Genomic DNA, 23,118 nt, shown 5'->3' on the forward strand with positions numbered 1-23,118 from the left:
AAGCTGCCCAAGTTGACCTCAAATTTGGGACCCTCCTGCATTGGCCTTTTGAACAGTTGGGATTACAGTTTGCACCACTGCACCCAGATTCTGGTCTTCTTTAAGGAATAAGAGCAGCCAGCTCTGTCTCCCCTCATCTTAAGTCTTTTCTTCCCTTTGTTTCTTTTCCTAGAACCAGCCTTATACTTCTTTCTTCCCAGTTTTGCTTATCCTTGAAAAATAGGCCCAAGGATATAGTCTTACAAACAAAATGGTTTTTGTACTGTTGTCCCCCACCCCACGCCATGCTTTTAAAGCAGCTTCCAGAAGGTTATAAAGAATCTGGAGGGTTGGGGAGATAGCTCAGTGGTAAAGTTCCTGCCTAGCATGCATGAGGTCCTGAGTTCAATCCCCATCACCACATAAAAAATAAATAAATAAATAAACAACAACAATAAAAGTGATTAAAAAAAAAGAATCTGGAAAGGAGAGGCTGGAGTTGAAGCTCAGAGGTAGAGCATTTGCCTCCTACATGTGAGGCACTAGGTTTGATTCCCAGTACCACATATAAATAAGCAAATACATAAAGGTCTATCAACAACTAAAAAATATATTTTAAAAATTTTTAGAAAAACAGGGGGCTGGGATGTGGCTCAAGCGGTAGCGTGCTTGCCTGGCATGTGTGCGGCCGGGTTCGATCCTCAGCACCACATACCAACAAAGATGTTGTGTCCGCCGAGAACTAAAAAATAAATATTAAAATTCTTTCTCTCTCTCTCCCTCTCTCACTCTCTCTTAAAAAAAAAAATTTAGAAAAACAATCTGAAAAGAAGAACAAATTGCCTTCTTAGACTCACCCAAAACTAGCCACCCTGGAAAACATACTCTCCTCCCCAAAACCCGCCCCCACACAGGAGGCAGGGCTTTTCTTTTGGGAAAACCGGCTCCTTGGGAGGTGAGGTGGCAAAACCTGTTTGAAGATGAGGTTACCTCCCTTCTACACCTCCTCCTCCTCAGAGGCCAGAGCAACAGCTCTGACGGAAAAGGGTAAAGAAGTCTTAGGGGCTGGGACAACCAGCTCCCTCGCAACATTAAGTGTTTAAAACAGACAGGAATACCTGTGAAGATGGGAACTATACAGGAAGACATTAGATCTTAGGTAAGTAAGATCCTGGCTCACTTGATTGGAAATGGAATGAGAGACCTTCCTATCCAACCCTTACCCAGGTTTCAGGGGTTCCTCCAAAAGAGAACTGTGTAAGAACTTTCAGAAAAGGGATAGGGTAATCTCAAGTAAGAAATGTAAATATGGTAAGGAACTGAGTTTTTTTATGGGTTTATTTTGGGATTTTTTTGTTTTTATATAACAAGGGATTGATGGGGGCTGGGGTTGTGGCTCAGTGGTAAAGTGCTTGCCTAGCACGTGCGAGGCACTGGGTTCGATCCTCAGCACCACATAAAAAATAAATATATTGTGTCCATCTTTTAAAAAAAATCTTTAAAAAACTCCACAAAATAACAAGGGATTGAACCCAGGGACACTCTATACCTGAGCTACATCCCCAGCACCCCCTTTTTTTGTGATGCTGGGGACTGAACCCAGGGCCTGTGTATGCAAGGCAAGCACTCTACCAACTGAGCTATATCCCCAGTAGTCCCCCTTTAAAAAAAAAAAAACTTTTTAATTAGTTATTAATGGACCTTTACTTGCTTATTTATTTGTATGTGGTGCTGAGAACCCAGTGTCTCATATATGCTAGGCAAGCACTCTACCACTGAACCACAACCCCATCCCACCCCCAGCCCCTGTTTTTTATTTTCTATTTTCAGATAGTTTCTCCTTAAGTTGCTGAGGGTCTTGATAAGTTGCCAAGACTGGCCTTGAACCTGTGATTCTCTGCCTTAGTCTCTTGAGTAACTATTCTGGTTATAACTGGTTTTTTAAAAAAGGAAGGTTCTGTATTTTGTGTTCTGATAGATCTTCCCATGTTCTTTGTTTTTTCCCCCTCTTTTTTTTTTTGGGGGGGTGGGGTTTTTTGGGGATTGAACTCAAGAGGCACTTGACCACTGAGCCACATCCCCCAGCCCTAGTTTGTATTTTATTTAGAGACAGTCTCACTGAGTTGCTTAGTGCCTCACTAATTTGCTGAGGCTGGCTTTGAACTCACAATCCTCCATCTCCACCTCCTGAGCTGCTGGATTACAGGCGTACACCACTCTGCCTGGCTTTCCTCTTTCTCTTTGTATTGGGCATTGAACCCAGAGGTGAACACATTCTAAGCAAACATTCTACCACTAAGCTACAGTCCCAGTTCTTTTTTTTTAGTTTTACTTTGAGACAGCATCTCACTAAGTTGCTCAGGCTGGCCTCAAACATGCAATAATCCTGCCTGGGATCATAGGTGTATGACAGTGTAACTGGCCTGTTATTTACTTTCTAACTCCCACCCTCCAAAATAACCATCAGGGAAGCTGAGCCAGAACTGTCTTTAAGTCCATGTTTTCCTTCCCAGTAAGTCTCTTCCTTCTTCCCTTCTTCCCAGTGACTCTATTTAGGCTATGTTTTCCCCATCTACTCCCCTGCATGGTAGAGAAAAGGCAGGCCTGACTAGGTACCATCTTACCCAACTGCCCAGGGATAGCTGGGAGTGTCTCTGGGTTCAAGCCAATTGTAATGTGGGTCATCTCTCACCCTTGCATTATAGGTGGAGTCACTGCTTTACAGGTGAATAAGATTAGCTTTACATTCTCTCTTTCCTCTGCTCCTAAACCCAGCAGTAAGTAGGTGATCTTCTAGCAAGTGGAGAAGATGGGAGAAACATCTATATAGGAGACAAGAAATCTGAGTTCTTTTTAGTATTGGGGATTGAACTCAGGGTTGCCCTCCCACTGAGCTACATCCCCAGTCCTTTATAATTTCCATTTTAAGGCAGGATCTCATTAATATGCTGAGGCTGGTTTAGCCTCAAACTTGTGATCTTCCTGCCTCAGCCTCCTGAATTGCTGGGATTATAGGTGTGTGCCACCTTATCCAGAAAGAACTGAGTTCTTTTAAGGTCTACCCTCTATCTCACAAACTGTTTTTCCATTCCATTGTATATCCAGCTCCCTTAAGACACTCTTCAGGTTTCTTCATGATAATCTTTTCTTCTGGGGACCATCTTAGGGTTAGGGAAGACGCAGAAGCAACAGAACAAGCAGTCGCCCTGCGACTCGAGGAATTGGAACTGAAGGAAGAATGGCAAGATGAAGAATTCCCTAGGTGAGGAAGTGGGAGGAAGGCTGGGTGAAAGAGAAAGGTGGTCACAAATGGAGGGCAGGGAGGAAGAATCAGACTCGAAGGAAAGAGGTGGGAAAAAGGAACATAGCTGATTAAAGAGAGCTGATGATACGTGGCTCGATGCTTTTAGCCTCGCTCTCTGTCCGCTTTTACTCTCCCTTCTAGATTGCTTCCTGAGGAGACTGGTCCTTCTGAAGATCCTGAGGACCCTCAAAGAGACTCACAGCCAGGTAGTTGATGTAGAAAACAGGCGTCAAGTTTTTTATTTTAGTTCAGTGATGGTATGTGCTACCACTATCCCTTCATAGTTTCATTCCCCTTCCCGAAATGTCCCCTGGGTCGCTTCCTTGTTCAGTACTCACCCCGTATCACTACTCATACATAAGGAACTCCAGCCACCAGCAGCATTCCTCGACTCATACCTTTCTCTGTTTTTTTTTTTTTTGTTTGTTGTTGTTGTTGTTTTTGTTTGTTTTCTCCTCCAAAACCAGGTACCCCCAATACTTTAGCCCTGTGTGGCCAGCGCCTCATGCGGAAACGACTTTCTGCCCCAGAGTTGCAGCTGAATCTTACTGCGGGGCCTGGAGATAATGGAGCTTCTCCTACCTCCTCTGCATCTTCCTCTTCTGATGGCAGTTCAGACCTGGAAGTAGATGAATTAGAGACACCTTCAGACTCAGAGCAGCTGGACAGTGGACATGAATTTGAATGGGAAGGTGGGAAACAAATTTTTTTTAAATGTTTTTTTAAGTTGTTGATGACACACAGTATCTTTCTTTATTTTTATGTGGTGCTGAGGATTGAACCCAGTGCCTCACACGTGCTGGCAAGAACTCTGCCACTGAGCTGCAGCCCCAGCCCCTGGCCATTTTTTATATATATATTTTAAGTTGTAGATGGACAAGATAGCTTTATTTTTTTTAAATTTATTTTTATCTAGTGCTGAGGATAAACCCAGTGCCTCATACCTGCAAAGCAAGCACTCTACCACTGAGCTACAGTCCCAGACCTGTTGCATACAATTTTAATGTGGCTAGTGAACTTTAAAAAAAAGAAAGGACTTGAAGGAAAGAGGTGGGAAAAAGGAACACAGGTAATAAATCATGGTGGGGAGAGAGAGCTGATAAATTGATATGTGGCTCGAAGCTTTTAGCCTCGCTCGCTGCCTGCTTTTACTCTTCTAGCCCAGAGTAAATAAAATTTAAATAAATAAATAAAGAGGATGAAGGGAAGAAGAAAAAGGAAGAAGGAAGAAGTAGCACATAGGTACTGTGGTGCACACCTGTAATTTCAGTGATTCAGGAGACGAGGCAGGAGGATAGCAAGTTTGAGGCCAGCCTCAACAATTTAGCAAGGCCCTGTTTCAAAATAAAAAGGACTGGGGCTGTTGATCAGCGATAGAGGGCCCTTGGGTTCAATCCCCAGAACCGGGGAGGGAGGAGGAGTAGAAATCAGTATAAAAAGAAACTCAGGATGGATTTAATGGGACTGATGTTAGATAAAAGGAAAGGTAGCAAAATTGATTTCTTCAAATGGGAAAGGTAGAGTTTGTAGATTTGATGTGAAATAGTCAAGAGTAGAGGAGAGAGGTGGTTCTATTGAGTGCCTGTTATATGCTACCATTGAGCTAGGAATGGGGTTCTAGATTACAGTTAAAGGTTATGATCTGGCCAGATGCAGTGGTGCACTGTAATCCCAGCAGCTTGGGAGGCTGAGGCAAAAGGATCATGAGTTCAAAGAAGCCTCAGCAAATTAGTGAGGCCTTAAGCAACTCAGTGAGTCCCTGACTCTAAATAAAATATAAAAAGGGCTGGGGATATGGCTCAGTGGTTAATTGCCCCTGAGTTCAATCCCCGGTACCAAAAATATGATCTACATTTGCATAGCATACAGTACAGAAAAAGAAGTACATCTGCCTTAAAGATGTTTAGAAAAGACTTCATGGAGGAGGTGATTCTAAGCTTGAGGTTAAGAGCTGAAACTGGGACTGGGGCTGTAGCTCAGTGGCAGAGTGCTTACCTAGCATGTGTGTGCACTGGGTTCAATCCTCAGCACTACATAAAAATAAACTAATGAAATAAAGGCATGCTCTCCATCCACAACTAAAAAAAAAAAATAATAATAATAATAATAAAAAACTGAAGTTGATATTTATCAGGTATTTGGAGAAAGGGCATTCAAAGTGGAAGTAGCAGCTCAATCAATTGCATGGCAGGTTATGGAATTCAAAGTATGAAGCATGACTGTTTACAGATGAAAGGCTCTGAGGTGAAACAAAAATGTATACCCAAAGATAGTGCTGGGTAAGGCAGGTAAAGGCCCAATCATACATGTCCTTGTTTCCATGTTAAGGAGTTTAGATTTTATATTATGGACAATGTGGAGCATTGAAAGGTTTTAATTATAGTCAAATTTAATGACTTTGGGTACTGAGGATTGAACTCAGAGGCACTCAACCACTGAGCTAAAGTCCCAGACCTTTTTATTTTGAGACAGGGTCTCACTAAGTTGTCAAGGTTGGCCTTGTCATTCTCCTGCCTCAGGCTCCCCAGTAGCTGGGATTACAGGAATGTTTCACCCTACCTGGCTTTAATGATACTTTAAAGACTGGAAACAAACTAAAAATCCCTCAGTACAGTATAAATTCAATTGTGTTCCATCCATACAATGGAATGCTAAATATTATGCAGTTTCTTTTCTTTTTTTTTCTTTTTTTTTTGTGGTGCTGGGGAAATCAGGGTCTCATGTATGCTATGTAAGTGCTATACTATCTATCTACACCTGCAATACCATTGCAAATATTTTTTTTTAGACTAGACAGTTCTTTGTTGTTGCTGATGGACAGCATGCTTTATTTTATTTAGTGTGTTCTTTTTTTTTTTTTTTTTTAAATGTGGTGCTGAATGGGCTGGGGATGTGGCTCAAGCGGTAGGGCGCTTGCCTGGCATGCGTGTGGCCCGGGTTCGATCCTCAGCACCACATACCAACAAAGATGTTGTATTCGCCGAGAACTAAAAATAAATATTAAGAATTCTCTCTCTCTGTCTCTCCCCCCCCCCTCTCTCTCTCTCTCTCTCTCCTCTCTCACTCTCTCTTTAAAAAAAAAAATGTGGTGCTGAAGATTGAACCCAGTGCTTCACACATGCTAGGCACTGAGACGGCTCTTTCTATTGCCATGTAAAGATCATACCAGATGATGGATGTGGTATACTATAATTTTTTATTTTTTGAGAGCAAAGTAACAGGATTTATTAGAGTAATAGAAAGAAAACACAGTTCCCAAAAGGGGAAGAGTCCCAAGAGAAGGATACCCTGTAGTATGTTATAATTTGAATTAAAAAGTAGAGAGAAAAGAAAGATTTCTCTAATAGTAGTTTAGAGGGTGGATTGAGGAAAATGAAGTAAACACAGGGAAAGCAGGTAGGAGGGTAGTACCAAGACCAGGTGAGAAGCCTAGTGGCCCAGGCCTATAATCCCAGCAGCTTGGGGAGGCTGAAGCAGGAGAATCACAAGTTCAAAGCCGGCAACTTAGCAAGGCCCTAAGCAAGTTAGAAAGAATCTGTCTCAAAATAAAAAATAAAAATAGCTGAAATTGTGGCTTAATGGTTAAGCAACCCTGAATTCAACCTCCTTTACCAAAAAAAAAAAAAAAAAAGATGACAGAAGAAAATTATGACTGGGCACAGTGGCCCACGCCTGTAATCCCTCTGGCTCAGGAGGCTGAGGCAGGAGAAATGTGAGTTCAAAGCCAGCCTCAGCAATGACAAGGTACTAAGCAACTCAGTGAGACCTTGTCTCTAAATAAAATACAAAATAGGGCTGGGAATGTGGTTCAGTAATTGATTGCCCCTGAGTTCAATCCCTGGTACCAAAGAAAAGAAAATTATGGAAGTGGATAGAAGAGGAAGTGGGGTCCAGTTGGTTTGAGAGATGATAGATAAGAAAGAATCTCAGATGACATTCAATTTTCTTCCTCAGGCAGCTAGAGAGATGGCACATGCCTGTAATCCCAGTGACTTGGGAAGCTGAGGCAGGAGGATCACACGTTTAAAGCCAGCCTCAGCAACTTAGGCCCTAAGCAACTTAGTGAGACCCTATCTTAAAATAAAAAAACAAAAAAGGGCTGGGGATGTGGCTCAGCGGTTAAGTGCTTGGCATTCAGTCCCTGGTACTGCCCCCCCCCCCCCAAACAACAACAACAACAAAACCCAGGAAATATGGGAAAAAGAAAAAGAATAATTTTGAGTTGTGTTTTGAATCTGACTTGTTAATAATAGGGAAACACAAAAGGGAGATGTCTACTCTAGGCATTCAGGGATATGGATCAGAAGTTAGGAGGGAAGTTGGCATTAAAGAGGCAAATTTGAGAGTCATAATCTTGCTGATGGTAACTGAAGACATGGAAATAGATGAGTTCACCTAGAAAGAAGCATGTAAAGAAATAGAGAATATGGTGGTGACTAAGGCAGGAAGGTAACAATTTGATGCCAGTCTCCACAATTTAGTGAGACCGTGTCTCAAAGAGGGCCAGGGATCTTGGGAGGCTGAGGCAGTAGGATTGCAAGTTCAAGGCTAGCCTCAACAACTGTAAGGTGCTAAGCAATTCAGTGAGACCCTGTCTGTAAATAAAATACAAAATAGGGCTGGGAATGTGGCTCAGTGGTTAAGTGCCCCTGGGTTCAATCCCCAGTACCTAAAAAAAAGGGTGGGGGGCACAGATATGGCTTAATGGTATTAATGGTAGAGTACCCCTGGGTTCAATCCCAGTTCTGGGGAAGGTAGGGAAGAAAGAGAATATGGGAGGGGTATACAAACCTGATACTAGTAAGAGCCACAGACCTGCCAGAGTGCAAGTTCACCCCAAGGCCATCTCTAGTGAATAGGTGAGGATAATGAAAAAGAGACCAGGAAGGGCTTGGGTTAACTACACTCAGGGGCTAAAGAGTTAAGAGTCAAGACCAGGCTGAGGGATTCTGAAAGGAGAGGAAAAAAATTGAGGAATGAGAGGTTTGGAGTAGTAAATTCTACGGATCTAGGGAAGTTACAAGTTACTGAAGAGGGGAGATTCACCACATTGACCCTTCCTTACTCCTCTGTTTTAGATGAGCTGCCCCTGGCAGAGAGTCTGGGGGCCAGTGAAGCAGCAGAAAGACTGGGCCAGGGTTGCATGTGGGATGTGGCTGGAGAAGATGGTCATCGCTGGAGGGTGTTCCGAACAGGACAGTGGGAGCGACGAGTGGACATGACTATCATTGAGCCCTATAAGAAAGTCCTATCTCATGGAGGTAATGGCTAGAGGAAGTAGAGGGATAAAACTATAGCTTCTTGAAATACCTAAGCTGGAGACTTAGCTGTTGGTCTCAGCATCTTTCCTATAACTCCCAGAGACCCTCAGTGTCCCTCCATATAAAAGAGGTACTGTCTCTCAGTACATATCTGTGGCCTGAATTTTTCCTAATCATTTCCAGGTTACCATGGTGATGGCCTCAATGCTGTCATCCTCTTTGCTTCCTGTTATCTACCCCAAAGCAGCATCCCCAACTACAATTATGTCATGGAACATTTGTTTAGGTAAGGTGGAAAGCCTGAGAGAGGGGGTACAGGGAGGACATTAGGAAGGGAAAAGTAAAAGAGCCGCATCTAAGATCAGTAGCTGATTAAAGACTCGATACTAATTAATGTTCTTACTCTCTGAAACACCCAGCACATACCTTCCTTACAATACTGTCTTCTCAGGTATATGGTGGGAACTTTGGAGCTGCTGGTAGCTGAAAATTATCTGCTTGTTCACTTGAGTGGAGGCACAAGCAGGGCCCAAGTTCCACCTCTGAGCTGGATACGCCAGTGTTACCGTACCCTGGACAGGCGGTGAGTCCTTAGGATGAGAGAGAAGGACTTCCCTCTTCTCTTTTTTCTTCCATCTTTCCACTCTTTCTTCTATCTAGTCCCTTCATCTTTTCTTTGTCCCTCTACACCCCTTCCCATGCATCTCCTGTTTTCTGCTTGCTCTCTTTTGGAGTCAGGAAACCATTTCAAGTCTCACCTTTAACCACTTACTAGCTATGTAATTTTGAACAAGCCTTTAGCATTTCAGTTTCCTTCTCTGTAAAATGGCAATGATAATACCTTTGCCACTTGGCCTTTGTGAAAATCAGGTAAATCAATCTGGCCTATTGCCTGGCACATAGAAGGTGCTCTTCCCTTTCTCCCGTTTTTGCCATTTACTTCATTTTCCACATGTCTATTTTCTTCTCTTCCTTTTCCCTAACTTGTATGTTTCTTTTCCTCCTGATGTTCTCTTTTTCTCCTTAGTTTTCACCATCTTCCCTTTGCTTACTTTTCTCTTTCTTTTTGCTCCTTTTCTTCTTTTCCTCCTTACTGGTCTTCCATTTGGAATTTTTAAAATAGGCTTGGTCAGGGTGGGTTAGAAAAGTTTGCAGGAGGAACTTATGTGAGAGTATGGGCAGGAGGAAAATGGGTAGAGAAGACCAGGCTGAGAGATTCTGAAAGGAGAGTTTCCTAAAAATGAGGAGCTGGAGGGTTGAATACAATGGATGGAGATGAGATTGCAGCCAAAGGAATAAGGATTATACCCAATCGCCAGAGAATATTAGAAATTAGCCAAGGAGGTTGCATTATAGAAGATGGTTGCACTACAGAAGGTAGCTCCACCTGATCTTCGGGTTTGAAGGTGGAACTAGAAGAAATGGGATAATATTTTATTCTTCTTCAGGCTTCGGAAAAACCTGAGAGCCCTTGTGGTTGTCCATGCCACATGGTATATGAAAGCATTTCTGGCACTGCTTCGGCCCTTCATCAGGTACTAGGTCTGGGACAAGGATTCTCCTACTCTCCATTTTCAAAATAAAAATTAAGAAAGATCTTGCCCTTTCTTGCCTTAACCACTCTACTTACCACATTTCCATTTGTAAGGGTCTCTAAGAACCATCCTCCCAGTACAAAACATATTTGATATATTCTCTCTTTTCAGTTCCAAGTTCACACGAAAGATACGCTTTTTGGACAGCCTTGGGGAGCTGGCCCAACTCATCTCCCTGGATCAAGTCCACATCCCTGAAGCTGTCAGACAGTGAGTCCTGCACTTAAAGATGAAGGTTTAGGTGGGATGTGTAAAGCCAATCCCATTTTCTTAACACCTTGTGGGATATATAAAGGAACTAAAACATCCTGCTTTCGGGTGTTTCGATGTATCTGAGCAAACTGCACACACACAGAGAAATTAAGGACACTACTGCATTCAGCAAGAAAAAAGGGAAAAAATTATACATAAAAAATGCAGAAGCATCAAGAAATAATTACAGCATAGAGGTTAGAGGAGACTCAGAGCAGCCCTAGGAATAAGGAAGGAATATGTCTACAGTAAGTATGATTATATCAAGTGGAAAAGAGGATGTTAGGGAGCAAAAGATGCTAATATTTGATTAAACATCCAGTCTTCTAGCTCTTCCAGGTCACTTGACTCCTTTTTCTAAATCAACCTCTTGCTCCTTGACTGCTTCTCTGCCCATCTCCTGTAGGCTGGACCAGGATCTCCATGGCTCAGTACTGGATAAAGGGCCTTAGAATCAAACAAAGATAGTGATCTGCCTACATCCCAACCCTGGAAACATCTGTCTTGTAAATCATCTCATCTTCAACTCCAATACCACTGGATCTTCACTGGGATGCCATCCTGAACATGACCCTGGTTTCGGTGGGACTTTGAAGTTGGGAACCTGATCTGTTGGGTGGCTTTCAATTCATCTGTGGTTTGGAAGGCTGTGTTACTAGTGCATTGGAAGTGAAGAGCTCTTGTTTTTAATCTTTAGCTGTAGAATACTGGACAAATATCATCTCTTTGGGTCTCATTTTCCTCTTCTATAAGTGAAGGACTCCCTCCATTTCACCTTGGGTATTCTAGAATCTTGGAGAGGAGTTGGATGGACCAGAAGGGCTTAACTGACCACAGCCAGCCTGCCTGCTAGGAGCCAGGGTGCAGCTCACAAAATCTTTAGGAACGCCTCTATGCTCTTCTTTCCCTCTAAGTCATGTCTGCTGATAGTGAGTTGGGAAGCAGTACTTTCAAAACCTGTATTTTCACCCTCCTTAGTGAATTCATACCTTTAGCGGTTAATAAACTGCCGTTCAAGATTTAAGTCTGCGCCGAGAAAGTGAACGACTGTTTTTCCAGCCCCTTACATCACAATCCCCTTTTTGGTTCTGGCACAGAGTTCTTGCTGCAGAGGTTCCCTAGGATTTTTAGCTCAGCCCCTGCCCTGGGGCTGCAGGAGGGGAGCCCCTGTGGGAGCGGACTAAGGGGGAGGGGTGTGGCGCGCGCCTCTACCTCTGAGCGCCCCGCCTTGGTTCAAACGACCCGACCCGACCCAGCGGGTTGGTGGAGAGAGGAAGAGGGAGAGAAGGTAGCATCCTGCCTCCCTCCCAGTTCCAAGCCACCCAGCCCCATGGTCCCCGCCGCCTGCGTGCTGTTCTGGGCCCTACTGCTGAGTCTGGGGCTCCAGGCGGCGGGGGCCCAGGACCAGACCCCGACCACTACCCCGACAGGGACAGGGACGAAGGGGGTCACCTTAAGCTTCGGGAGCCCAGCCCGCAGCCGGAACACTGGCGGCATCTCCCAGTCCAGTGTTGCCCATAAGACGAAAATAGTTCTGGAGGATGAGAATGACGCAGTGGCCACCGCAGATCGTCTAGCAGGCCCGGCAGCAGCCGAGCTCCTGGCCACGGTGACAGGCATGAGCAGGTCATCTGAAACCGGCTTTGGTGACGATGATGATGGGTCTTTGGAAGAGGGGGTTGTGATTGATGCCAGAAAGAATAACACCAGCATGGAGGCTCGTACTATAGATCCTATGACAATAGGTACCAGCACTGGGAGGGTAACAGCCAACAAACAAGAGAAGGAAATCAGGATGACCACAAGCCTGCCACCCACCGCCGGTTTGCGTTCTACTGGGGAACTGAGCACCGAGGCCCTGAGCCGGTGGTCAACAGCTGGGTCTACCCCCAGCGGGTGGCCGTCAACCTCGCGCACAGCTATGCCACCTCCTGAGGATCTAAGACTAGTGCTGATGCCCTGGGGCCCTTGGCACTGCCACTGCAAGTCAGGCACCATGAGCCGGACCCGGTCCGGGAAGCTGCAGGGCATTTCTGGGCGACTTCGAGTTGGAGCACTGAGACAAATACGTACAGAACATCGGCCTTGCACCTACCAGAAATGTCCCTGCAATCGGCTTCGGGAAGAGTGCCCCCTGGACTCAGATCTTTGTTCTGACAACAGCTGCACCACTCAGACCACCACCACCACCACGGCCCCCATCCAAACCAGACGTCTAACCCTTCCACCTCCCCCACCTAGCCCAGGTCTCGTTTTTTGGAAAAAAGTCAGAATGGGCTTGGAGGATATTTGGAATAGCCTCTCTTCAGTGTTCACAGAGATGCAACCAGTAAGTGTTTTGTTGATAAGCCAGAATCTTTGTTGGTGGTTCTGAAAAGTCTTGATATCCCCAGTCCTGTTGCTAAACCAGCCAGTGTGCTTGTAAGAACTGTTACTTAGACCTGTTTAGTTATTGATTCGTAACATGCACTTGTTATTCATGTTATTGTTGACCCTTGATTCTACATGTTATTTCTTTTGTTTTTGAGGCAGGATCTCTGTATGTTGCCTAGGCTGGTCTCAAACTCCCGGGCTCAAGTGATCCTCCCACCTTAGCCTCCTTAGTAGCTGGGACTACAGGTGTACATCACCACTGTGCCTGGCTATCTTTTTTTTTTTTCTTGTACAACTGCTGATTGGTTGTTGGCAACATGTCTTATTGGACATAAGATGATTATTGACCAACCTAGGTAAAGACTTCTTAATGCACAGTTAACAGACATGGAGGAATTTGTTTTTACCTAATTAATGCAGTTGAACAGTAACAACAGCTAAAATGTGAGGTCTCACTATGTGCACTTGACCCGAGTCTTCACAAACTTTTGTCTCCACTTTACAAAGAAACAAATTTACTACTAGTGTGTGGCAGAGCCACCATACTGAAACCAGATTTGACACCAGTGCCCATATTCTTAACTACTGTCATCCCAAAGAACTGTCCTTCTTGGATTCTTTTAAGCAACTTAAGAATTCTCAAGGAAAGACAGCCCTCCTTTTCTAAGAGTTACCAAAGGTTCTGATTGACCTGATAAAATAGTCAAAGTTGCTATTGATGACAGGGAAGTAAAAAAGGCAATAAACAAAGGGTATCCTTGGTAATTTTTCTGGTTTCTGTTGTCTTTCTCCTTCTATATATGTATGTATGTGTGTGTATATATATATATTTTTTTATATATTTATTTTATTTATTTTCCTGTCCTAGAGATTGAAGCCAGGGGCACTTAACCATTGAGCCACATCTCATGAGATAGGGCCTTGCTAAAATGCTTAGGGCCTAAGTTGCTGAGGCTGACCTTGAACTTGTGACCCTCCTGCTTTAGTCTCCTGAGCTGCTGGGATTACAGGCATGCACCACCGTGCCCAGTTGTTCAATACTATTTTGAGAATACAAAAAGAAGCATCAAGAGGGACAGCAGTAATGAGGTTTTGTGGAAGGAGGAAAGCAACGAAAGAATAAAGAGATGTGGGGGCTGGGGTGCTGCTGAGTGATATGAGCATTTGCTTGGCATGTGTGTGGCCCTGGATTCAATCTCCAGCATTGCAAAAAAAAAAAAAAAAAAAGATGTGTATCACCATGGTGAACCCCTGTGATCCCAGTTACTATGGAGGCTGAGGCAGGAGGATCACTAGTGTAAGGCCAGCCTGGGCAACACACACAAAAAAAATAATAAATAATAAAGAAAGAAAGAATGTAGATGTGGTAGTAATTTCCCCTTTTCTCTATTTTTTTTTCCTTACTCAGACACACAGAAACCGGAGGTAATGGCCACTTCATCCACAAGAGGAGGTGTCAGCATCTCAACCTCTCCCCTTTCAATCCCCAGCACCCACTAGATATTTTTAGTACAGAAAAACAAAACTGAAAAAAAAAATATTGTTTGGTCTTGTGTCTTTTTACAGAAGTACTTGAGGGAAGAGACCATAAATCTCTTCAATCCTAAAACTGAACTTCATTGCCTCTGGCTTGTTTTTCCTCTACACATGTCCCCCAGGATAAAATGTTGATACCTTATTTCCAATATTGTTTTTAAATAAGTACTTTGGAATAAAAAACTCAAGTGCCAAGGAAAGAAATAGGAAGAACAAGGAGTCCAGCCCTTGAAAGATGATGGTGGTTTCTCCTTGACTTCTCAATACTTGGCCCTCTCTTCAGAAAGGCAATGTTGGTACAAAATCCCATCTTAGCCACTCTAGGGGAGTTATCTACATCTGCCACATCTATCATTTAATCCAAGACACACCTGTAGTGATTACTCTGCAACTATTTTGCTTACATTTTTTATTTGAAAAATGTATTTTAAAAGTCTAACAATTTTTTAATATAAATTATGACTCTCAAACCCAATCCTGTCACTTTATTATTAAAGTGATGGTAGCATACATTTAGAGAAGGAAGGCAGCTCAAGGCAAGAGAGCACCAAAGAGAAGATGTGTCCAAAGAATATATTAGGATGTGTCTAGAGGTCAGGAGTCTGCCAGCCCCCTTCCTACTCTATCCTGTTAACCCTTTAGATCTCTAGACTTCACCCTCAGGCCACTGACTTTAGGGCAAAAAGGTGGGCTATTTTCAGAACAACTAACTTGCCTAGAACAGAGTAAACTGGGAATGTATCTCTATGACCAATCTTAGACCCTGAAAAACTGTAGGAAGTACAATGAAATTTGAAAAAATTAAAACATCAATCACTGTAGGTGGGGTAAACTGTATGGACGGTGAAATCAGCAGAGTAGATACCAGTTTTTACAGGATCACAGAAATGATCCTATGCAAGCACAATCCACTGAGTATCCATGAGTGCTGACCCCTCTACCATAAAATAAGCTTCCTATTACAGAGGTAATACGAGACTCCAGCCTTCTTGTCTTAGAGCAGGCAGGAGCTCAATAGTCTTGTTCGGCCTTCCTAATTACCCTGCAAGGAAAGGGTCAGAACAAAAAAACACCTGAGAAAACAAAGTGCCTAAAGACCCTGCTCCTACACTGCTTTCCCATCTAAAGCCGCTTTGAGCAGGTGGGGAGTGGGACCTGGTCTTCAGACAAAACTTCCTGAGTCTTGTGTCTGGTTTTAGGACTAGGGCACAGAAATAAAGCTTAGAACTTGGGAACGATAACTAGGGTATATCTGCTGCTTTTATCTCCTCCCTCTCCAATCCCAACATACCCTGTTCCTGTTTCCATACTACAGGAACCCCTCTTCGACAGAACAAGAATGGAGAAGCATGATACATGTCCATCACAGACATAATCCTATGCAAGCACAATCAATACACCGAGTGAAAAAAAATTATGTGCAGCTCTACTGAGCCTACTTTATAAGGGGTTGTAGTTCATTCAAGGCTCAGACTTAAGATAAACAACCAGATTAGGGAAGGGTGGAAGATGGAAAACCATCCTGACTCCAGAACTGATTCTCAGCTGTAGGTAATTTTGCCACTAGTAGACATCTGGTAATTTCTGGAGACAATAAAATTTTGGGGTTGTCATAACTAGGGTAGGCCAGGAATGCTGCTAAATATAATGCACAGAACAGCTCTCCAAATAAATTACCTAGTTCCAAATGTCGACTGTGTCTTGGTTGAACCTTATTCTAGAGCCTCTCCTGCTCCCATGCTGAGGAAAGACCCTGCACACAGACAACTGCTCTCAGCACTCTCCTATCCTTAATGGACAGGAAGTCCACCTTGAGATATAACTCCTAGTTTTGCTGCATTATGGCTTTCTCTCCAGCCCCTCTCTTCCTCCTCTTACCTGGGCTAGCAGGGAGGCTGGCAGAAGGCAGGCCAGATGCCCCAAGACTTAAATGGAATGCTGTCAACATCTACCTCCTAACCCTTGTTCAATAGGAAACAATAAGGTTCGTAACAGGGATGAAGTTAAGAGCAGAGGTAGGAGTAGCAAGATGGGGATAATTAAAATAACTCGTCTTAAATTAAATTTTTAATAATTAAAAAAAAGGGGGGAGGGGAATGGTGCTGGGAAGCTAGTAATGCTACAGAAACATAGGATTTAGAGCCCTAACTAGGGAAAGACCTTGGTATTGGCAGAGATTGAGGGACTATAGCTTAAGGTCTAAAATCTGAAGAGAAAGAATGGACTTGATCAGGCAGTGGTGACCACCAAGCCCCTGCTTGAAATCTACTTTAGTTAACTCCAGGAGGAAACAGACGGGCATGAAGGTAGGGAGCTTCTCAGCAAAGCCAGCTTCAGCTTGCATAATCCCACCTACCTACCCAATCTAAGGAGTTTGCGGGTCAGGAGTTTAAAAACAAGTGGCACCTAGAACGTCATTCAGGAGAAGGGAACTCATTCCAGATTCCCAGAGAACTCCTAGCTCAGATCTAGAGTACCAGGGCTTCAGCTGAGCTCCTCTGGCCAAACCGTAGTCATGTGGTCAGTCCTGCTGCCTCGACCCCATCTCCAGGAGGGGCTATGGCCAGAGGGAGTAGAGGGAGTCCAGCCCCCATGCCTTTTGAGGCACTATTAGGCAGATAGGCAAAAGAGGGCCCTTGTGTTCTAGGAAGGATCTGGTGGGGACAGCATTTCTTCTGGGCTGGACACAAAGCAGGGGCTTCAAGACGGCAGAACCTAAATTTAAAAACAAACAAAAAGTGTTTTAAAAGAAGGTTTGCCTCAACCAAGTCCTTAGAGAGAAGGCATCACATAGTGCGATCTTCGAACTGCCTCCCTTCATGTTGGCTTTCAATGAAGATGACGTACAACGGCTCTCTTACTAATAAGATCCCCTCACAGAAAACTCGCCCATATACATGTGAGGTTCAAATAACTGGTAAAAATATTCCATCATCCCTAGACCAATTTCCCTTATCATGAGAGCAGAAATGCATTATAGACATTATTTAGGATAGTGGGGCTCTTTCCTCTATTTCTGTCTACACAACCCCCTTTCTGGAATGATCCTCTATTCTTGAATCTTCCATTCTAATTCTTCCTCCCTCTTCCCCCCAGTTCCCATTCTTGTATCAGGATCAGGTTCTGAAGCAAGGTATCAGGATGTGCAGGCATGTGCCTGAGGTGTTGCATTTCTCTAATCACTCACCATTCCTATGGGGCTATAAGCCCCTAGAATTGCTCCACGGCCTGTCTCGGTTTCCCTTGGATCTCATCTGCTCCTGAACTGCACCTGTCTGTTAAAAACACATGTGAACTGGGTGCAGTGGAACACACCTGTAATCCCAGCTATTCTGGAGGCTGAGGCATGGGGATCGCCAAGTTTGAGGCCAGCCCGGGCAACTTAGCAAGGCCCTAAGCAACTTAGGGAGACCCTGTCTCAAAATAAAAGAACTGGGGACAAAGCTCAGTGGTAGAGCAACCCTGGGTTTGATCCCCAGCACGGCCAAAAAAAAACAAAAAAAGGTGTGAGTGAGACACCCTTCTAAGTGTTTATACCCCACAGTAAGAGGTCTATCCAGTGCTGTTATCTCCTTGACAACATCAATCTGAAAAGGTGAAAACTAACTACCATTCCGAGAAGGGAAGTCTCAATGCCCTCCCTTCATATTGGCCTTCATGAAGATAAAGTAAAATGGCTCTCTTACTAATAAGTTCTCACAAAAAAATTCTCCCATATGAGGTTCAACTAATCAGTAAAAAGACTTCATCACTATCTGTAGACCAATTTTCTTTTTTATGAGAGCAGAAATCTATTACAGACATCATTTAGGACAGAGATGCTGGACCGTTTCCATGCCCCAACACTCCCAGCCACAATATAACTTTCTGTGGCACTGATTCAGCAGTTCTTAATCAGGAGAAGGGAGAGCTATGTTTTATTTTTTAAAATATTTTTTTAGTTGACAATGGATCTTTTTTTTTTTTTAAATTTATTTATATGCAGTGCTAAGAATTGAACCCAGTGCCTCACCCATGCTAGGAAGGCACTCTGCCACTGAGCTATATAACCCCAGGCCAGGGTTATATTTTTTGAAGAAGTCCTCTAATTATTAAGTCATATATCCCCCACCCCAATGAAGAACATGCTAATTATAAAGATGAGGTCACCTAGGCCAAGAGATCTGAAATGCCAGATCTTAGATTTCCACAGCTGGTGACCAGGACTAGAATCCCAGATTCTTGCTTCCCCACTGAGTGTATTGTTCCTCACTTAAACTTTCAAAAACAATTAAAATTACAGTCCACAGGCATTTATCATTCCCTCATTACCATGGCAAGTCCATCTCCAGCCCCCATCTCCCCAGAGCCAATGTGAGTCAGGTGGACAAAATTCATTGGTTCCCCAATCATGGTCCGGTCGATTCGTCGTCTTTTCTTTTTCTGCTTAGAGATGATAAGGAGTCACGTGTTAAGTCAGTGAGGAAGGGGAGTCTTGAAAACGACTAAGGGAGGAGCCAATGGCCAGAAGTAGCATTATGACAGGGAAATCACTAGGGAATGAAAGACAAAGGTGGAATAACAAGAGACCACACAGACCAAAGCGGGGAGGGCAGTGGCCTGCAGAGTGAATGTTCAAAAAAAAGGATATGTCAAAGTCATATCCTGGCTGATGAGGAAACAATGGGGAAAAGCTGACAGGTATTCAGCTCAACCTACAACCCCTGCCCAACTGAGAATGGACAGGAACAGGAAGTGATAGCTAGGACATTCATTTCTACCATCATGTGGTCCCTTTTATTGTGTGTATACATCTGCCTGGCCTAGAAACTTTCCTGACAGAGAGGCAAGAAGTGTGCTTTTTAGAAGGTAGATCCTAGATGGTATATCCACTTCACAGCATAAGGTAACTAAGTTTTTTGGGGTGGGGGTGTTGGGAAACTCACCGGCTGGGGTTTCTCTACCACGCAGCAGCCCAGTTTGTGCCAAAATTCACTCATATTCCCTGATGGTTCCAGCTTCACTCCTCTTCTTGAGGCCCCAGAGGGCTCTTGCTCTGGTGCCTTGACCCCCCACTTCTTACTCTCCCCAGGTATAATAACACCCTGGGTTTACTCAGCTGGATGTGTTTAGAGAAGGTAAAATCCCCAAGATCCTTGGTTGAGCAGTGAGGGTCAGCGTTCCAGAGCTGGAGAGTCTAACAGGGCCAGAGAGAAGGGGGGTAGGCATGCAGGTACAAGGTTAGGTCTTCCTGAAATCTGGAACTCTAGATAAGCAAAAAGCAAAAAGAAAAATTAACAAGAAATCCCCTTCACAGATGCTCGAGAAAACTCCAGATAAGTCCCAATCTTCTCAGTTCTCCCTTATAGGCCCTAATTCTGTTTTTTGTTTGTTTGTTTGTTTGGTGCTAGGGATTGAACCCAGGGCCTTGTGCATGCAAGGCAAGCACTCTACCAACTGAGCTATATCCCCAGCCCCCTAATTCTGTATTCAAGACTAATGTTTTGCAAAAACATCATTTGACTCTCAGAAAAAGGAACAAAAACAAAAGAATACCAAGGGGTTAAGGAGCAATGGTTGTTTGCATCAAGGGAGAAAAAGAGGGCTAAAGAGACTTAGAGTGAAAAGATGGGAGAGGACCAAAGAATAGTGACAGAAATGAGCAAAATTTGAGGGTGCTCAATGGTTTAGCTCCTTTCACGCTGGATTTAGGGCAGAAGGGGAGGAGCACTTAAGTGACTCTGAAGAGGAAATCGTGGTTTTTTGTTCTCATAAACAAGGCCTCCACCCTTTGTCCCTTCCTATTTCCTTACCTTGCCCTGAACACCTAGATTTTCTTTAAGAACAAGAGAGGACTAACCACCTAGGTCTTAGGAAACAGTAAGACTCTTCTGTGAGGAATTTCTTACCTCTCTCAGTTCATTGCCCTTGTTCCTTCTCATTTCTCTCAACTGAGATCCAACCCCTCCCAGAAACCACTTAGCAGTTCCTTTATTACCTGACCTTGAGAACCTTTCTGAAGGCTGTGTACACTGTTATATCTGTCTGGTGCTGCCATACTCCTATATGTACACCTGTTTGCACACTCACAATCTGGCCCTATCTCCAAACACATCTTGTACAGATCATCTCTGCACATGTGCTGAGTATCTTCTATCCCATGAGGAATTATTTTCCAGCCTCCCCACCCTCCTCACAAGTCCTGTCGTGCAGCTCTGTTCTGCCTCACTCTATAGGGCCCAGGCTTCCTTCCCACCTCCCCTCATGCTGTGACCTGTTCTCTCCTCCCTCACCACCTCCACCCCAAGCTTCAACACAAGGAATTTTCCAGTGGCAATGGTGTCCACGGAAGAACTTTCTCCCCTCCTTACTGCCAGCAGGGTAGAGCCCTTCTGGGTTTCCTCTCACTGCATTTCCCTGTCTTAAAATTCAGAAACCTCAAAGGGTCCAACTTATGAATATTAAACATTAACATGAAAAGGAATTGTTTTTCTTTCTAGGCCTGGAATCCTGGTGCTCTGGCACCCTAGATGACCTAAAAATTTAGTTTGTTTTTTAGCAGCCTTATGATGACATCACACAAAGACTGAAGTAAGCCATGGGAAGGGAAGAACCCAAGAGTCTGGGCTTTCTCTCCCTTCCCTTCCCATCCCTGGAAAGGATGTTAATCAGGATGGGACCACAGCAGTCCTGAGAGGGGAGCAGTGGTCAGTGGAGAAGTCAGTCACAGGGCTGATCTCATTGGTGGTGATGGCAGGTGGTAAGGGTTGGGGGGAAATGGAGAAAACAATGAAGAATAAGAGGAAACCCCCAACACCACCAGACACTCTGACTTGAGACTGGACTCTTAACATTCCCCACCCAGCTCAAAGCTGAGTGGACAGAGGTGGATGGTGCTGGGAGGGAAGAGAAGAGTGGGGGAGGAGGAGGGAAAGGGGCAGTGGAGGGAACAAGGACCTTTCTGTTTCTTTTTCAGGGATCTGACTAGAGCTGGGGTGGAGGGAAAATGTGTGTGTGGGGGGGACTTGGCATGAAATGACCAATGATGATAAGTGACCAGGAAATTCCATTCCGTAGGGTCTCTGAAAATTGGGGGTGGTGTCAGAGGGTGAAGAAGACAGGACAGGGTGAATGTGGTGGTGGTGGTTTGGGCTGGGGGGGAAGGGAACAAAGCTAGAAAAGGAAGTAAGAGCCATTGGCTGTCACTCTCTTTAAAGTAGCCAGAGAACAGTGGGTTGAGGAAAAATGAGGTCTTGAGCTGGTATACTAAGAAAGAAGAGATGCCTGAATCTACTGCTATTTCAACCCCCAGTGAAAAAGGGAAGGGGCTGGGAAAATAAGAGGGAGGATCAAGGATTACACAGCATAAGACCATATCCCAATAGCCAAGTAGTACTGGTAACTGGGGCCCCAAAGACAAGAGTCCAAAGAGTGAAATATTGAACTGGTAAAGACACCCCCTAAATCACTACCACTGCCATCATGGTCACACTAGGACTCAAGAGCATCAAAGCTGTTGAGAGGCAAGCAGAAGAGGGAAGGGAGAAAGGTGCCAGGGAGGAAGGATGTACAGAGGTAGTTCCCTGGTCCTGTGGTTGCCCCAAACCGGTTTTCCCGGTCCGCGGCCTCCAACCCGCGGCCTGACAAGCCTTCACAAGAAGCAGCTGGAGCAACAGAAAGAACTGAGAACCGAGTGGGCAACTCTGGCTCTGAGCCCAGGACGCAGCGGGTCGGTGAGGAGACCCCCCAGCCTGCAGGGCTGCTGAGGGGCCCTCGGGAGGGGGTGGACCTACATTTCGGCCGTGTCAGGCGTCTGCCCTCGCACCAGCCCTGCCCTTCCCCAGGAAAGGTCCTGCGGAGGCTCCCGGGAAGCGGAACTAGGCCCTCGGCCTCCCTCGCCCAGCGCGTGAACTCAAGGACCGCACCTCTGCACGCTCTCCCTCGGCTTCCCAGCCCCGGGCAGGGATGGGCAGCTCCCGGGGTCTTCAGACCCCTCTTCCGAGTCGGCCCGGCTCTCAGATTTAGGCCTTCGCGGCTGTGCTCCGCTACGTTTCTGCCTGGGACCCGCCCCCACCATGGTCGGTGAGACGCGGAGACGCCCTCCTTCGCGCCTCCCCCAGCAGAGCGGTCCCCTGCCTCCCACCGCCCAGCGCCGGGGCTGCGAACCCACCCAGGTGGACCGGGACGGTTCCCACCGGCCCGGCGTCGCGGCACCCCGACCCTCCCCAGCATCCGTTCCGTCTCCGCGGCCTGGCAGGCTGCTCTGGCGGCCAGGCCCCGCTCCACGGTCTCACCTTCTGTCCTCGGGCCTCTGGGCGCCCAGCCAGAGCTGGAAGGGGCCTCCCGCCCGGTGCCCGACGTGTGGGCTTCCCGGGCTCGCTCCTCGCGGTGGGGGAGCCGAGGGCGGGCCGGCAGAGGTGGGGCTGGCCGAGGGCGGAAACGGCCGCGACGCGATTACGACACCCGTCGGGCTCCGGGCCGAGCGCACAGCTCCGCGGGGCTGTGGGAGGGGGCTTTCGCAGCCCCGAGGGCCGCCGCTCTCGCAGATGCACTGGGGCGTGGGGCTCCGGGGTGAGGGCCTGGCACCCAGACCGGGCCCCGGCATCTCGCGCGGCCTCCACGCGCCAGGCATTGCGTGGCAAAGTGCAGCCCAAAGCCCGGACCTGACAGGGCTCCGGGCGGGGGAGAGGCGAGAAGCGCCTCAGCCCCTGGCGCCCCGTCCCGAGGGGAACCGGGCCAGGTTCATTCACCCACTGTGCGGGTGGCGCGGGTGACCACGGGAGTCCTTCGGCGGAGAACGGGGCTCCTCCACGGCACCGCGGCCCCAAGTCTTTATTCA

At 45.7% G+C, this 23,118-nt stretch overlaps 3 protein-coding genes across 4 annotated transcripts; 2 read left to right on the plus strand and 1 right to left on the minus strand.

Moving 5' to 3' along the window:
* Positions 1-3,113: 3,113 nt before the first annotated feature.
* On the plus strand, positions 3,114-10,907 carry BNIPL (BCL2 interacting protein like; the record flags this gene model as incomplete). The annotated part of the gene is made up of 9 exons (XM_081307070.1): positions 3,114-3,241; positions 3,425-3,489; positions 3,751-3,975; positions 8,362-8,544; positions 8,728-8,830; positions 8,996-9,127; positions 9,993-10,079; positions 10,251-10,349; positions 10,798-10,907. The coding sequence occupies 9 exons, from the start codon at positions 3,114-3,116 to the stop codon at positions 10,841-10,843; spliced, it is 1,068 nt and encodes a 355-aa protein (XP_081163196.1). The 3' UTR covers positions 10,844-10,907.
* Positions 10,908-11,486: 579 nt separating this feature from the next.
* Positions 11,487-14,393, plus strand: LOC308656212 (protein MENT). Of its 2 annotated transcripts, none has more exons than XM_081307064.1 (2): positions 11,487-12,726; positions 14,181-14,393. In XM_081307064.1, exons 1-2 carry the CDS (start codon positions 11,722-11,724, stop codon positions 14,262-14,264), a joined length of 1,089 nt encoding a protein of 362 aa, XP_081163190.1. In that variant the 5' UTR covers positions 11,487-11,721; the 3' UTR covers positions 14,265-14,393. The 2 variants fall into 2 exon arrangements, with proteins under 2 accessions (XP_081163190.1, XP_081163191.1); XM_081307065.1 differs by having other exon boundaries at positions 11,487-12,720; positions 14,173-14,311.
* A 377-nt stretch (positions 14,394-14,770) lies between these two features.
* On the minus strand, positions 14,771-22,708 carry CDC42SE1 (CDC42 small effector 1). Its single transcript, XM_081307100.1, has 5 exons — positions 22,574-22,708; positions 19,226-19,545; positions 18,612-18,722; positions 17,488-17,575; positions 14,771-17,015 (listed from the first exon to the last, which is right to left on the minus strand). Exons 2-4 carry the CDS (start codon positions 19,277-19,279, stop codon positions 17,501-17,503), a joined length of 240 nt encoding a protein of 79 aa, XP_081163226.1. The 5' UTR covers positions 19,280-19,545; positions 22,574-22,708; the 3' UTR covers positions 14,771-17,015; positions 17,488-17,500.
* Positions 22,709-23,118: the final 410 nt, after the last annotated feature.

The sequence above is a fragment of the Spermophilus citellus genome (assembly GCF_964194105.1).
Source record: "Spermophilus citellus genome assembly, chromosome: 9".
Lineage (NCBI taxonomy): Eukaryota > Metazoa > Chordata > Mammalia > Rodentia > Sciuridae > Spermophilus > Spermophilus citellus.